Source organism: Zootoca vivipara, chromosome 16, assembly GCF_963506605.1.
Source record: "Zootoca vivipara chromosome 16, rZooViv1.1, whole genome shotgun sequence".
NCBI classification, from domain to species: Eukaryota; Metazoa; Chordata; class Lepidosauria; order Squamata; family Lacertidae; genus Zootoca; species Zootoca vivipara.
The window spans coordinates 41672298-41689293 of NC_083291.1; the positions used below are offsets into that span (position 1 = coordinate 41672298).

A 16996-nucleotide genomic window follows, 5' to 3' on the forward strand; every position below is an offset into this window, starting at 1 on the left:
CATAACTCCCATTAAAAAAATTAACCACTGGAAATTAAGACTACCAGAATCCCCCATTCACCACCTTTATTCTTCAAAAGCATTACAGTGGTACCTCAGGTTAAGAACTTAATTCGTTCTGGAGGTCCGTTCTTAACCTGAAACCGTTCTTAACCTAAGGTACCACTTTAGCTAATGGGGACTCCTGCCGCCACCGCACGATTTCTGTTCTCATCCTGAAGCAAAGTTCTTAACCCGAGGTACTATTTCTGGGTTAGCGGAGTCTGTAACATAAAGCACTGTAACCCAAGGTACCACTGTATTTCATTTACAGATTGTAGGGATTTTCCGCATATACAGTCATGGGCCCATGATTTAAGAATAGGAAGAAATAGATCACAGTTCCCAACTACAAGACAGCCTCTAAGAGATATATATAGATACACGCACAATATCACGTGTAGATCAAGTTCAGCTGTCACACAGTTGGAAGGACCCCAAGGGTCATCTAGTCCAACCCCCCACAACGCAAGAATCACAGCCAAAGCATCTATGACATCTACTCCGGAGCAAGTCACACTAAGTTCTATGCAGCCTACTGAGTTACAAAGAGCTCCTGCCCTTGCTCACTCTGCTTGCTAACCTCACCTACTGGCCACACCCGCTTACCCCACACATTGCCCTCCTTTTACAGCCAGAAACATAGCGTGGATTGCAGGTGCCTGGGGTGGGGCAAGTGTTACACAACTGGGTTGGGGGTGCATGCCAGGGGGTGCACACAGCAGAACATGCACAGAGGGTGAAGGGAGCCCCCCTGCAACAGGCTCCTTGCCCACGGCCTCCACCCACCTGCCCATTAGACCCACCTGCAACCTGCCTGCTGCCACATCTCAGCAGCCAGAGCTCCATGCCTGTCATGGGAGCGTCAGATATGCCCGGGGCCATGGACCCCCTGCCCCCCCTACACCTCTGATCTCAGTCACCCCTCACTTTTCCCCTCCCATAAATACGACTTTGCAGAAAAAAATAAAAAAATTCAGAGGAAAATATTCCTTTGAACTACATACCTACTAAATGGAATTGGACAACGTGGACAGTGTTCTCGAAGCCACCAACATGAGTCTGACCAAACTGCGGGAGGCAGTGGAAGACAGGAGTGCCTGGCGTGCTCTGGTCCATGGGGTCACGAAGAGTCGGACACGGCTAAACAACTAAACAACAACAACAACAACAAATGGATTCTTTGCCCTATGGCCAAAAGACTGATACTGATGCACTGGAAAGATAAGTGTACAGAGCTCTATTTAATCAATGGATTGAATATATGACTACACTTGCAACTTGTAAATGGATCGCTTATAGACTTAAGACTTTGCATGGGCAAATATAATTTGGAACACATTTATACAAAACATAGTAGGAGATAGATAGGTGTGGGGGTGTAATATTTATACATTAGATAACTATATGGAATTGTAATTGTTCACTTTTATAATGTTACAGTATACTTTTTGTTTTATTTTGTTTAATTAAACTGCTCTTAAACAACAACGACTACTACTACTACTACTACCTATCCCCTCCCAGCTTGCCCCAAGCCCCTCTGCTCACAGCCCCAACGGAGTGGGCCTGTGAGGTTTCACAGAGCAGTTTGCCAAACCACCCTTTGAAGCACCCTTTGAAGCACCCCTCTATTAAACAGCTTGTCAGGGCAGCCTGCCACCCTGTTGTCTTCTGGAGTTGGCATGGCCACCAAAGGCAGCCAAACAAACTGCAGCATTACGACAACCTTACATTTCTATGTATATAGGAAAATATTAAAACAAGTTGTACTAAGAGTTGACACACTGAAATTAATGGACCTAACTTAATTTCAGTGGGTCTATTCAAACCCATTGAACTTAATATAGGATGTAGGTCTGAATAAACATATCTTGCATTGCACTTCAATGGTGCAAACAGATATTAATATAAAAAAAAGAGCTCAGAGAGTATCTCTCAGTCACAAGATAAGCCTGGCTCCCTCCCAGATTCCATATGAAACAGGCACCAGATCAAATGCTGGTTTGGTCAACTGAGGTGCTTCTGCCATCTCTCTTCATACTTGGCCTCTTTACCTTTTTGTTTTTTTAATAGCACCACAAAACCTTTTATTATACCTTTGATAATCATTAAAAAGGAAAACACTAAACCTTTTTAAAAACTACAAAACTGCTCTGTAGATTAGGGAATGAGATTTTGTGGGTAGATGAGAAAATATTTGGTTTTGGGGAGCAGGGTTAGTTGAGGTCAATTGTGAGAGGAAATGCTATGTTTAGATTTAAGCAAAATGAAAGAGATGAAACCAGAGCAGCCTATTTGCTCTAAATATGTTGCATCTATGAACTGTTCCCTTCTTGCCCTCAGGAGGTTAATATGGGGGAGTGAGAGCCCAGCTTTTTAGGAGACCATTACAAGCAGATGGAAAGGAGAGCAGGATTTTGACTCACTTGTAGTGTAAAAATTATTATAGACAATATTGTTTGTTATAAAAATTAGAGTATGAATATACAGTTGTAGGTGTTTAAAATGAGACCCCCATGGAGGCGGTGGGGGTGGGGTCTCTTTATATAGATTTGTTTTTACAGTTTGTGTTCATTTATATTTTGTATTTGTAAAAAGAAAAAAATATATTTCAAAAAAAGAGAAAAAGAAATAGAGCTCAGCTGAACTCGGGAAGTTTTTCATTCAATCTGTTGCGGAAAGTTGTGCAAGGAGGTGTCTCCTGGTTGTGAACTGCTTCAGGTGGGCACTCATAGCTCTTTCAGGCAAAAGCTTGTATCCCTCTATAAAGGAGTCCAAATCTTCCCACGATTGAGCTGGCTGATCCTCTTTCCTTCATTTTCACAACCTTTCTGAGTGTGTCATGACATCCACCTACTCCTTTACCATTGACACATAGCTAATTTCTTCAGCTAATGCTTTTGATTTCAGCAAAGCAAAGTGACTTCAGACTCTGGCATCTGGTGACTTTATAGCAGGCATCCCCAAACTGGGGCCCTCCAGATGTTTTGGCCTACAACTCCCATGATCCCTAGCTAACAGGACCAGTGGTCAGGGAAGATGGGAATTGTAGTCCAAAACATCTGGAGGGCCGAAGTTTGGGGATGCCTGCTTTATAGTGCAGGGATGGTGAACCTGATGTCCCTCAGAGGTTACTGGGCTCCAGCTCCTATCATCCCAGACTATGCCCTATGCTGGGTGAGATCTGATGGGAGTTGGAGTCCAACAACATTTAGAGTGGGCATCCCCAAACTGAGGCCCTCCAGATGTTTTGGCCTACAACTCCCATGATCCCTAGCTAACAGGACCAGTGGTTGGGAAAGATGGGAATTGTAGTCCAAAACATCTGGAGCGCTGAGGTTTGGGGATGCCTGCTCTAATACTTTGGCCACCTCATGAGAAGAGACGACTCCCTGGAAAAGACCCTGATGTTGGGAAAGATGGAGGGCACAAGGAGAAGGGGACCACAGAGGACGAGATGGTTGGACAGTGTTCTTGAAGCTACCAAAATGAGTCTGACCAAACTGCAGACAGGAGTGCCTGGCGTGCTCTGGTCCAGGGCCGGCCCGTCCATTTAGGCAAAGTAGGCAGCTGCCTAGGGCGCCAAAATGGAGGGGCGCTGTACAGCCTGCCCACTGCCCCCCAGTGCTGCCTGGGGCCACCTCCACTGCGCCTGTCACCTGTTGAGTGGCTTCAGGCCGCTTTCCTGAGGCGTGCGCGTGCCTCCGGAGAGTGGCCTGAAGCTGCTCAACAGCTGACAGGCGCAGTGGAGGTGGCCCCAGGCTCCCGCTCCCTGCGTGAAGTTCCGGAGGTGCGCGGGGAGCGCGAGCCTGCGGCCACCTCGCTGCGCCTGTCAACTGTTCAGCAGAGGCAGCCCCAGGCTCCTGCTCCCCGTGCGAAGCTCCAGAGGCACACAGGGAGCACGAGCCTGGGGCTGCCTCCTCCGCGCCTGTCACTGTTGAGCGGCTTCAGACCGCTATCCCGAGGCGTGTACGTGCCTCTGGAGAGCGGCCTGAAGCCGCTCAACACCTGACAGGCGCAGTGGAGGTGGCCGCAGGCTCGCGCTCCCCGCCCGAAGCTCCGGAGGCGCGCAGGGAGCACAAGCCTGGGGCCACCTTGCTGCGCCTCTCAACTGTTTTTTCTTTTCTTTTTTCTTTTCCTACTTTTTAATTTTTTTCTATTTTTCTATTTTTATTTTTCCTATTTTTTATTTTTCTATTTTTCTATTTTCTATTTTTTTATTTTTCCTATTTTTTATTTTTATTTTTCCTATTTTTTATTTTTATTTATTTATTGGGGGGGGGGGCGCCAGAAGGTGATCTCGCCTAGGGCGCAAAAAACCCTAGCACCGACCCTGCTCTGGTCCATGGGGTCATGAAGAGTCGGACACAATTAAACAACTAAACAACAACAACAACATGGGGAGGGAAAATGCTGCTGGACCAAGTCCCCACACAGCCCCCACCCCCCAAAATGGGTTTGCCACCCCTGCTATACACACTCACCTAGGAGTAAGGCCCATTGAACTGAACAAATCTTTCTCTGAGTAGGCATTTATGGAATTGCTGTGTAAATATGGTGGGCCTGCTGGTCTATATACCTTCTATGGCTGCGATCCAGAGCAGGTCTGGCAGCACAAGCAACCTAAGTAGTTGCTTTGGACCACAACACTTTAAGAGTCACCAGTGAATTTGTGTGTGATCTGAAAGGAATGTCCCAGAAGCCTTTGCAATAGTTCACTGGATGAGGAAGGCAACACTTAGATCAGGCATCCCCAAACTTTGGCCCTCCAGATGTTTTGGACTACAATTCCCATCTTCCCTGACCACTGGTCCTGTTAGCTAGGGATCATGGGAGTTGTAGGCCAAAATGGAGGGCCACAGTTTGGGGATGCCTGACTTAGATCATGCATAGCTTTGGGTGATCTATTGCTCAGCTCAACCACTTGGGGTGGGGGGAGTCTCTGGAACTGGCCCTGCTGAAATCATATGAATACCGGTACTTCCCTGGGAGTAACTGGTCACATGTCTCTGGGAACCAAGGAGGACTTACCTCCCCAGGAACATGCATGAAGAATTGTGTTTCCCACTACAGCCCTGGCTCACACTCTGAGCTACAGCTGCCCTTGGGACAATAATGCCAGAAACCTTGAACACAGGATAATATTCCCTAGACAGGGGGGTGGGGACAGTGCAGACTTTTGCCAGTGATGTTGATCCCATTCATGCTGTCCCTGCCAGTTGCCCGAAGAAGCTCACACGCCCTGATCACTGTGTGCAGAGAGGGCAAAGAGCCAGACAGGTCTGGGCCCATCCCACCAGCCTCATTGGGGAGGCGTGGCTGCAAGAACCTGAACTTCCTCTTAGCATTTCATAGCCTTCAGTTCCCACTCTGCCTTGTCCCTCTTCTGACAGAGGGATGAGCCGCTGTGCAGAGAGCCTGAAGGGCTTCCTAGCCCGGGTCGAGGCCAAGGCAGGGCAAGAGAAGGGGCAGCTGGCTGAGGAGTTCCAGGTGAGTCTTGTTTACCTGGGCGGGGAGAAGGCGACTCAGGACAGCAATAGACCTTCCCCTGCCCTGCGTTTAGGACTGACTGACAGCACCTCTTCTCCACCCCACTATTCACTGCAACCAGGGATTTTCCTCACGCACTCTGAGGTTTTTCCTTTTCCTGGTAGGCCTCCCATACCTTTACTGGTCTGGTGACAGGCCTAAATTCAACAGGTAGTTTTTTTTCTACCTGTGGATCTCCATTCCAAGAAAAGCTACACAGGTTGAATTTCTGTCTAATCTTCTAGGAGTAGCATTACTTTCACAGAACCAGCATGTTTAAAAATGACATTTCAGTCCTGCTTTGACCCATGATTTGCCACATGACACAATCCAGCTGATGAGTGCTGGAGGGAAGCCTAAATGCATCTCCCAAATGCTTTCTCCCAACTGCATTCCAGGCATGTTGCCTGCTCTCCAGGGGAAGATAATCCCTCTGCTGCTCAGGCTCCCAGATCTAGGAGGAGAAAAGGAAGGAGTGCAAGATTATTAGTATTTCATGCTTGCTAAGAAGCCACAACCTTCCAGCAACTACAATGGGCTGCCTCATATCTTCCTTCTAGGACTAGAGCAAGGCGCAAGAATGGCAGTAGCAGAGAGAAGTTGACAAGGGTCTTCTTGGGATTAGAGTCCAAACTGGGTGTCCCAACTGCCCATAGTACAGGCCAGCCTTGATTGGTTCCATCACAATAAGAATACAAGAATTTTATTTCCTGCTAAATGCCATTCTATACAACTCTTAGAAAAGAATCTTTCTAGGTTGCTCTATTCGTACTAGCGTAAAAAGCTTACATGCAGGTATACATTTACAGGATGCTATATAAGCAACTAAGCACTCAGGCACAGCTGCCTTTTGCGCACACTTTTCAGGCAAAGATCCATGGGCGTAGGCAGGGGGGCAGGAGGGGGCAATTGCCCCCCCTAGAAGCAAAAGGCTGAATTGGAGCAAACATCAATTCTCGTTTTCCTTGGACTGACATTTGCTCTGGTTGAACTTGAAGGGGCGGGTTTTCACAGGGAAAAGCTCTGGATCAAAAAAAAGGAGGTGGTGCTTTAAATCACGGGCTGTACCTAGAAAGAGCAGTACAACGGTAAGTGTGGATAAGCCCTAAAGTTGTGAACCAAGAAGCTTCTAGTTCAACTCTCACCACTGCCCTGAACTCGGTAAGTGGCCTTATGCAAGCCATTCTCAGCCTCAGTCCCTCATCTGGAGTATGGGGCTAATAATAAAAACTGTGACTAGCCATGAAGTGCTTTGAACACTCAGAAAACACTGCAGAGGTGCAAGTTGTGGTGGTTTATACTATACCAAATCTGGATTGACTGTCATGTTCCTGCAGAAGAACTTGGGAGTTGTCTTCTTAAGTACAGTAGTATTTTTAGATGATCACTTTTAATGTACATTGTGGTTTTTAAAGGTGTTTTTCTGGTTTCCATTGGTATGGATTTATCTTCCGTAAGTCACTTTTGAGACTGTTCCAGTGTAAAGCAGCTCATAAATAAATAATCGTTTGGCAAGTGCCCATTGTTGTTGTTGCTGACATCCATCTGTCTTGGGAGACAATGGAGGAGTGCAAGTCAAACCGTTGTAGAGTTACAGTGCCTGCTGTGGCTGCAGAGACTGATACGGGACAGACATGTTTTGTTGCAGCTAGGGCAGAGGACGGTGCCTGGTTTCACTGTTACAGATGCACCATGGCGTTCCTTCTCTCTGCATTCCTCCCAGTGGTCATTCCTCCTCTGTTCACTGCTGTGGATGCACGACGTGTCTGTCTCCAGGCACTGCAGTCATCTGCAAGGGATTCCCACAAAGCAGGGTTGATGTTCCAAGCCTTCACGTCATGTTGGGAGACATTCTTGCAGCTTTGCAGAGTTGGTCCGCCAACAGGCCTGGTGCCTGAAGCTATAATAGAAGTCACTGGCCTTCTCATCTGACAACATTTCCCAGATCTTCTCTGCTGGGTGCAGGGCCTGCCCCCCCCCCCCAATGAGAGGCAGCTGCCTCAAGCAGCCGGGTCCCCAGGACAGCAGATCTTGATGTTGGTTTTTATTCAGGACCAGCTCACCAATGAGGCCATGTGAGGTGAGTGCTTCAGGTGGCCGGGTCCACTGGGACAGCAGATGCCAATGTTGATATTTCTGCTCTCCTTGTTGCTGAGGCAAATCTTCCCTCTCCCCTTCTTTCTGGCAGGGAGGAGGGGCATCATTTTGGGATCTGCCTCAGGTGCCACAATGTATTGGGCTGGCCCTGGTTGGGAGCCCTGACAATTAAATAGCGCTGAAACTTATTTAGATCTGTAGTGTAGACGTGTTTATTTGGTAGGGGGTGTGAGAAGCTAGAGTGTCTGCATTGTTCCCAGACCCGAGCTGGCATGCAGATTGAAGAGAAGTTATTAATACATAGTCGGACTCCATGTTTTGTTACCTGCTAGCATGATAAAGAAATGTAGGCCAGGATGGGGCAGGGCTGATGCAGCTGGACTCACCAGCAGCAGGAAGGAGATTTCACACCTCTAAGTGCATCCTTCTCCTCTCTCCCCATATAACTGATGTAGAAAAACCTGCTTCTTTTTTCTTATGGGGTATCCAAGAGCCTGTATAGAATCCTCAAGTGGGTTCTTTATCAGTAGGAGAAAATAACAGAGGCCAACCAGAGAATATTGAGAAGCAAAGCAGTTAGTAAGCCTGACCTTTATTAAACTGTTGCAACAGGGCAGGGCCGGCTCTAGGGGTAGGCTGGGTGGCACGGGGCGCTGGGTCGGCAGGGGGGTGCTGCACGGCGAAGCCGCGCGAAAACCACACTGTGCGCTGTGCCCGCCCACCAGCCACGGGAAGAAACGGGGCGAGGCGGGGGCGCCGGAGTGATCAGCGCACCACGGCGCCAGGGCGCCCGACCCGCTTAAGACGGCCCTGCAACACGGTCCTCACTCACCACATGCAGGAGGGAGGAGAAACCCAGAACAATGGTGTGCAAGCCCTTATATAGACTTTGAAATTGCCCACCCTGTAGCTTAAGACCACCCCAAAAACATCATACATACATCACAGAAGGAGGCGGTCTACAACAGAAATCCTGTCTGCCAGGATACCTGACAATGGTCGCTGACTGCTTTACTTGAGCAGCCCGGCCATTCTTTTGTGATGGAAAATACTTTAATTCCTGAATTCAGGTCACAGGCTCACCCTATTCATACACAAAGACGCCCTAAAGACAGGTAAGCAAAAGACAACAGAGAGGCTTTCCAATTTCCTTCCTCCTTGCTGAGAAACGTTTGAGGTCAATTTGGGAGAGTCAAAATGGTTTCAGGATTGCTCTCCTCTTCAGACACGTGATTTATATTTTTATGTATGTGTCTGCCTTGTAAATTTATGAACATTTAATTTATATATTTGAGACCTTAAATTCTTATAACATAAGGGAACAATTATGGCCACTAATTCCTCAGGGGGAAAGAAACTCAACTCAATTTGGGAGCCTCCAGGTTTTCTTGTTTTTACAGTTCTCCTCTCTAAATATTTGTTTGCCGTTCTGCAAAATTTGGGTTTCCCCTCAAATCTGCTGATACCTCCTGGTGCTGTTCTGGCAATGGGTTTGCTAATAGTATGAAGAATCAAGAACCATGCCAAATCAAGACTTGATTCTGCCCTGTAAAACTGGCCTTAATTGTCCCCTGTTCCTGAGACTGCGAGTTCCCAGCTGACTCGGCCAACATAGCTTTTCCGTGGCCTGTCAGATGGCTGGGATGATGAGTCCTTCTAAGCCGCACATGCCCCCCCCCCCCCAATCGGTTGCTGCATATCATGTGCCAGGATGCATTGGACGTGGTCACCTTGTGGGTGAGTTGACTCTGGGAGGGCTCCGTGGCTGGCCTGTCTGGTCTTGATTTCAACTGAGGCTTGCACAAGCTGCATTGAGCCTTTTCAAAACACATACACCTGAATACAGATCCACGCATGTCAAGCACATCCAATGCACATTTAAAGTACATGTAGTTTCCCCCACCCATAACTAAAACCCTTAACAAACTACACTTCCCATGATTCTTTGGGGAAAGTCATGCACTTTAAATGTGTTCTGGGGGGACTTTAAATACAAGATGTGCATCTGCCTCAGTCACAAATCTTTTGCTCTCATGCCATTTAGCTCTTAAGGTGTATTTTTGAGGGAGTGGAACATGAGTGGAACATGAGTGGCTTTCCTTGGTGTCATATGTCCCCTTGATTGATCCTGCACATTCAAGCTCTCGGTCCAATTAAGCTTTGATCCTTACATGGTTTTGTTGATGCCAAGGACCTCATTTCACTGCGACCCTGCAGCAGTTTGCAAATATTGCATTTCCTTATGGTGGGACAGGTTTGTCCTGTGATCCTGCCTCTGACCCCGGGTTCCAGCATTGCCTTTGCCCACAGGCCACATCCAGGTTCCAGATATTTTAAGTTCAAGTAGCTTGCCAATTTGAATTGAAAGTGAAAATGGGAAATTTTCTCTAAATTTGTGTGCTCCTGCATTTCAACTTTACTTCCTAATTTATAGGCACGAGAACAAGGTATTGTCACAAACCTTGAGAATAGGAGGGGGGTGGAAACTAAGCCATTTCTACTTTTGCATCCTTTTAGCTCCATGAACTCCAGGTACAGTCATGCTTGATTTCCCACATAGACAGAAAGTGAATCCAGGTGTCCTGATTCCTAAGCTAGCAAGGCCTAGAGCAGGTTTCAGTGTCACATGCCTGGCCCTGGGAGGCTGCTGGCTCTCACTGTTGGTGTCATTTGTGGTGACAGTTCTGAGATGTTGTATAACCCGCCTCGTTTCTTGAGCACTACATAAATAGTACAGTGGAACCTCGGTTTATGAACACCTCGGTTTATGAATTTTCGGTTTATGAACGCCGCGGACCCATCTGGAACGGATTAATTCATTTTACATTACTTTCAATGGGAAAGTTTGCTTCAGTTTATGAACGCTTCAGTTTATGAACAGACTTCCGGAACCAATTACACCCATGCTTCAGTTTATGAACGCTTCAGTTTAAGTACTCCGCGGACCCGTCTGGAACGGATTAATCCACTTTCCATTACTTTCAATGGGAAAGTTTGCTTCAGTTTATGAACGCTTACTCCGCGGACCGTCTGGAACGGATTAATCCACTTTCCATTACTTTCAATGGGAAAGTTCGCTTCAGTTTATGAACACTTCAGTTTATGAACAGACTTCCGGAACCAATTGTGTTCATAAACCGAGGTACCACTGTAATTACTAGCTGTACCTGGCCACGCGTTGCCATGGCTTAGTCAGGGGTCCCGTTTCCCAAGACAGGAAGGATGCGACCCACCCCCCTGATACCTGTCTGGTTCCCCCCATAAAAATTATTCGTAGTTTGGGGAGACTCTGTGTGGGTCCCCGGTGGGTGAGGAGTTAGGGGGGTACCTGTAGGAAATGTTGGGGAGGGTCTCCCATTTCCCCCATGTGGAGGTGGTTTTGGGGCGTGGTCTGGTGGTGGGATCGAGCCTGTCTCTCCTGCCGTCGGTGGAGTCGGCGGAGGGGAGTAGCGGGTCCGGCTTGGCTGTGGAGGTGGTGTCTGGGACGGTGGACGTGGGAATGGAGCCTGGCATGGTGGGAATGGAGACTGGGCCTGTCTCTCCTGTGTCAGTGGAGGGGACTTGTGGGTCTGGCCTGTATGTGGAGGTGGCATCTGTGACGGTAGACGTGGGATTGGGGCCCGGCCTGGTTCTGCAAGAGGCGTCGGGGGGACAGACGTGGGATCGGGGTAGGCCTGATTCTGGAGAGGGTGGGGTTGTGGACGTGGGAGTGGCGCCAGGACCGGGCCTGCCTCTCCTGCTGTGCCCGGAGTTGGCGGAGGGGACTTGTGGGCCCAGCCTGGCTTTGGACTGGCCTGGTGAGATAGGGGGAGTAGGGGTAGGGGGTGGGGGTGGTGAGGTAGGAGGGGGGCAGGGGCAGGTGGGGTGTGGCGCCAGAAATTGCGTCTGTTCCTTTGTCGTCCACTGGGGGGAGCTATTATTTTTTCCACAAATTCCTTGTTTTTACCTGTGACAGGTGTCACATCTATGTAAACTAAGTTTATAGAAACACTCACATATTGGACTGGAACATTGTGTCCAAATTTCAACTCAATTGGTCAAGCGGTTTTGGAGATAGATCATGAAACACAAACATGGACCTTTTACATTTATATATATATATAATCTCTCTCACACCCTTGGAGACTGGCCTTCATTGTTCTGTGTTTGAGAAAGGTCAGCAGAGAGAGGTGTCAGGAACCCAACAAGTAATAAAGTTTCTCTGAGGGTTTAAAGAGCACATCTGGCATGCCAGGGTCACTCTGCAAATCAAATCTTTGTCCTCTTCCATGCATTGAAACCTCTTGCACCAACTGTTGTGCACTGCATCCTCCACTGGGGCAAGAAACAAGCAAGACTTAGCATAAGACAAGGAGGCAATGCTTAAGTTCTGAAATGAGTCACGTGACGATTCAAGCTTGCCTAGGAAATACCTGGCATCATGTTGTTGGTCCAACCTGTAAAACTGTGTTCTTTCAAGTAGACAGCTTGAGATGGAAAAACAAGAAAACTCCAGATTCTGGCAGGCTCTGCCCAGGATCCACCAGGTTGTGCCCCTGGCTCCTCCTTTTCAGGCAAATCCACACCATCCATTTAAAGTACACCCAGTATCCCACATAGAACTACAGTTCCCATTACCCTCAACAAACTACAGTTCCCAAGATTCTACTCTGCCCCTATTTAGTTCAGTGAGAGAGTTTCTGCTTTCATGGAATCATAGAGCTGGAAGGGACCCTGAGGAATCTGCAATGCAAGAATCTTGGCTGAAGCATCCATGACAGATGACCATCCAACCTCTGCTTTAAAACCTCCAAGAAGGAGAGTCCACAATATTGTCTGGGTAAAGTCAGGACATTTGAGCCAGATATGGAAGGGTACGGGAAACCTGGGAAGGGCTTGAGGAGAGGCATCGTGGAAGCTGCCTTATGCCAAACCAGACCCATACTGTCCACACTGACTGGCAGTGGCTCTGTAGGGTTTCTCTTAGGTCAGGTCTGACCTGCCTCGCCCTGTCTGGCGATGCTGAGACTGAACCTTGGACCTTTGCAGGCCAAGCAGATGGTCTACCACTGAGTGACAGTTTGGATGGCAGGAGCAGTACATGGCTTTGAAGGAAAGGCAACAGCCACAGATGGTGGCAAACTCGTACTGTGGACAAAACTGTCGTTTACAATTTCTCACAGAAATGATGTTGTACAATAAGATGAACTTGTTGACGCTGCCCAGACATAGGAATTGCTGCCTGGGGGTGGGGATCAGCCTAGGTCAATAAATAAGGAAAGGAACTGAATTCATGGGCTGTTTACATTACCTGCCACTTCTTAGCTGCGGTTGGGGAACGGGAGGACAGCGAAGTTTCAACATCCCTCACTGGCGACACGCTCAGCTTGACAGAAAAGTGAGACAGGTTCGAAGCAAATGATAAATATATGTGTGTGGTTTTCTTGGGGGAAGGGGGAGAGGGAAGGAAGCATGAGCATGCAAATAACGGTATGCTAAAAGGGTGCATGTTATAGGCACGCATACAAATCAGGACCTGATTCAGCATTTCCTCCTCCAGTTCAAGTCTGGGTTCCCCTCACTTCCACAACCCATTGGACAAACATGTAAAGGTAAAGGGACCCCTGACCTTAGGTCCAGTCGTGACCAACTCTGGGGTTACGGCGCTCATCTCGCATTATTGGCCGAGGGAGCCGGCGTACAGCTTCCAGGTCATGTGGAGAGCATGACAAAGTCGCTTCTGGCGAACCAGAGCAGCGCACGGAAACGCCGTTTACCTTCCCACTGGAGCGGTACCTGGAGCGGCTCCTCTTCATCCTGGAGAGAAGTGACTAGTGGGGTGCCACAGGGTTCTGTCTTGGGCCCAGTCTTATTCAACATCTTTATCAATGACTTGGATGATGGGCTTGAGGGCAACCTGAGCAAGTTTGCAGACGACACCAAATTGGGAGGAGTGGCTAATACCCCAGAGGACAGGATCACACTTCAAAATGACAAAATGACAGATTAGACAACTGGGCCAAAGCAAACAAGATGAATTTTAACAGGGAGAAATGTAAAGTACTACACTTGAGCAAAAAAAAAATGAAAGGCACAAATAAAGGATGGGTGACACCTGGCTTGAGAGCAGTTCCTAAACATTAGGAAGAACTTCCTGACAGTAAAAGCTGTTTGACAGTGGAATTTGCTGCCAAGGAGTGTGGTGGAGTCTCCTTCTTTGGAGGTCTTTAAGCGGAGGCCTTGTGGTCTCTTCCAACTCTATGATTCTATGATTCTATTTTTGCGCCATTGTTGCCATTTTTTGCCCCCTTTCAGGTTTGTGGCAATGCGCGCGTGTGGATGCCTGTGCTCCAAACACGCCTAAATGGGAAGTTGCCTGTATACATAAGTTAAAAGGAAGGTGTGTCAGGGACAGAGGGAACTTGGGATTCCCAGGCAGCCTGGCCAACTATCAGGGATGATGGGAGCTGCAGCTGAGCAACATCTGGCAGTCCACAGGTTGTCCCATTCCAATAAAAACAGCCAATCAACATCTAATCATAATCATATTCCAATTTAAAAAACCAAATTAAAACAAAAAGACTAATTTATATTCCCAATTATTTATTATTTTTTAAAAAATTCGGACTTCCAATAGTCTGGACCTCTTGGAGAATCTTCCACATCTCGTTCCTGCCTTCTTCTGTTGTTTCCCTATTTCCACATTCCCATCTTCACACTAAAAATTTCCCGTCCCCTGGCTATGCGGCTCTCAATCATGTCCAAAATCATATGTCCTTACATTAAAATACAGCTTTATTTTAAAATACAGTATATGCTATTGCAGCCTGTTTTTTCCAGCACAGCTTTTCCTGCCTTGGTTTCAGTCCAATCCAGGCTCTTGTCCAACTTCTCATTTAAGATTTAATGACGCAGCTTCTCCGATGTTATCAAGTTGTAAGTTATTCCCTTCCAGGCTGCTGTCGAATTCTGCCGCTTGGTGAAAAGCATGCTGCTTGCATTTTGCCATGTAAATAAACTGTATTCCACATATGTAATTCGTTTAGCAATCGATCGGCTTTTCATAGATCATACATTCCCCCCTCCCGGGCCCTAGGACAGGGGTTGCTAGCCATCTGATAGCCTTCTCTCTCACGTCCAATAAATCAATCCTGCAAACAGCTGCACTGCATGTTGTCCAACTTATTATCTCAGTTCAAATACAAATCCAGCCAGCAAACATCTCTATTTCCTTCAAAACAGGGAGAAACTTGAGTTTTTCTATGCTCCGTCATTAATCAGGAGCACCATTTTGGAATGCACAGGAGTTGATTTATTCAAGCCAACCTGTGTATATCAGCGCCATTTTATTTCTTCTTTTCCTTGTCCTTATCAAGTCTCTCAAACCAAATAATGTTGTGCAATTAAATGTCCAATTATAGATGAAAGTCTGTCTGTATTCCTCAAAATAAATAAAAATAAAAAATCCTTCCAGTAGCACCTTAGAAACCAACTAAGTTTGTCATAGGTATGAGCTTTCATGTGCATGCACACTTCTTCAGATACACTGAAACAGAAGTAACCAGACCCTTATGTATAGTCAGAGGTGGGGGGTGATGGGAATGGGTGATGGGGTGATAGGAGTGGTAAACCTGGTGATGACTGTTAACGACTGTTAATGACTGCAATTGGTCTTGCAGGAAAAAGCAAGGGCTGAGGTGCTAAAGAAAGCTTGATCATGTATAATGAGATAAGAATCCATTGTCCTTGTTCAGACCAAGTCTCTCCATGGTTTTAAGCTTGGTAATGAGTTGCAATTCAGCAACTTCTCTTTCCAGTCTGTTTTGATTTTTTTCTGTAATAAAACAGCTGCTTTGAGATCTTGTATAGAATGTCCTGGGAGATTGAAGTGTTCTCCTACTGGTCTCCCATCACCCCACACCCACCCTCTGACTATACATAAGGGTCTGGTGACTTCCGTGGGTCTTCGAGACAGTCCTCCCCCATCCTGGGGAGTCTGCCAGGGATAATTACCCCCATATCAACCCTGAATTCCTGGCACGGCTGGGGTCCGATCATATGGGAGTCAGCCATTTCCCAGTGCCAGAAACAGGGTATTTTTCATTCTTATCCCCCAGAGCCAGGAAACCTGCTAAGCTTGTTACATGTCTCTTTTTCTTTTTTTCATTACCTTGGAGACCTGTAGTCAGATGGAAATGCAAGCATGTAAAGATTTTAATAAATGAACAGATGCTCTTGTCTCTCGGCAGGAAATCAAAGCCCGGGTGGCAGCATTCCGGCAGCAGCAGGGCATTTCAACAGAAGCTGGGGGCAACAAGGAGAATATCAAGAAGAACCGTTACAAAGACATCCTGCCATGTGAGTTGCCAATGGGGAAATACTACTAACTCCCGTGGGGTGGCTTTAATATTGGCACCTGTGGCATGGGGCCAGTTCTGCCCAACTTGGCACTCACTTCCTCTTCTATGGATCAGGGTGTGTTACCACATTCCTCTTGGGCTCCTCCGCCCTAGAAGTGCCTTGAATTGTCTTTCATCTGCTCGTGTCACCAGCAAAATATCCAGTGACTGTTGCCATGTCCCAGGCTGTAGTACTCAAGATTCAGGGCCTCAGAGCATCAAGTTAGACCCTAGATCCATCAGCTGCTCTCAAATTATAGGAGTTTTGTGACAGCCCTATTGACTATAACAATATTGTTTTAAAAGTTTACCTTTAAAAAATCACAACATTCTGAAAAAAAGAAAATATTGCATATGAAGAGGAGGTTTCCTTCTTTCTCCAAATATCCATCTTTTCTCCATTGTAAACATCATAGCCAAGGAATCATTCCCCTCCCCTGATTTTTTTGTTTTTCCTGGGCCTTCACATCTCTACCTCTATCCCTTTAGCAGCTGCTCACACTTATCCTTGTGTGCCTGACATCATGAGGACCCTTCCTATTCTGGGATGGGTCTTAATGGGTAGGAGAGGATATATTCGTTTAGAGGAAGTCCAGCTATGAAGTAAGCTGGCTCTCCTTTCTTACCCCGCTGAACAAAGAATCAGGCAACTACAGTAAGTTTAAACATAAGAAATTCTTACTTATTATTTGCGTTGGTTCCCAGCAGTGGCAGCAGTAAAAGCTATGTTGGCAAAATCCAACATTGCCTAAAGCCGGAGCAAGCAGAGATATCTCTGCATCCAACACTCGTCAAAGGAAGGAAGAGAGGAAAAGGAAAGACAGTATGCTCCTTCCTCTCCAGGAGAGTAGGGGAAATGACATCACACAGAGCCCTCTCTGCCAACTGTATTTCTATGGTCTCCCTATCAGCAATACAGCTCTGTGGGCTTAGCCCCTTCTCATGCAAAC

General features: G+C 47.1%; 1 protein-coding gene across 1 annotated transcript in view; it reads left to right on the forward strand.

Annotated features, from left to right (window-relative positions):
• The first annotated feature begins 5370 nt into the window (after positions 1-5370).
• PTPN18 (protein tyrosine phosphatase non-receptor type 18) overlaps positions 5371-16996 on the forward strand; it is a 47815-nt gene continuing 36189 nt past the window's right edge. Inside the window, exons 1-2 of the mRNA XM_035140958.2 lie at positions 5371-5532; positions 15897-16005. Coding sequence (XP_034996849.2) covers positions 5440-5532; positions 15897-16005 — 202 coding nt within the window. The 5' untranslated portion in view covers positions 5371-5439. The remainder of the gene's footprint in view (positions 5533-15896; positions 16006-16996) is intronic.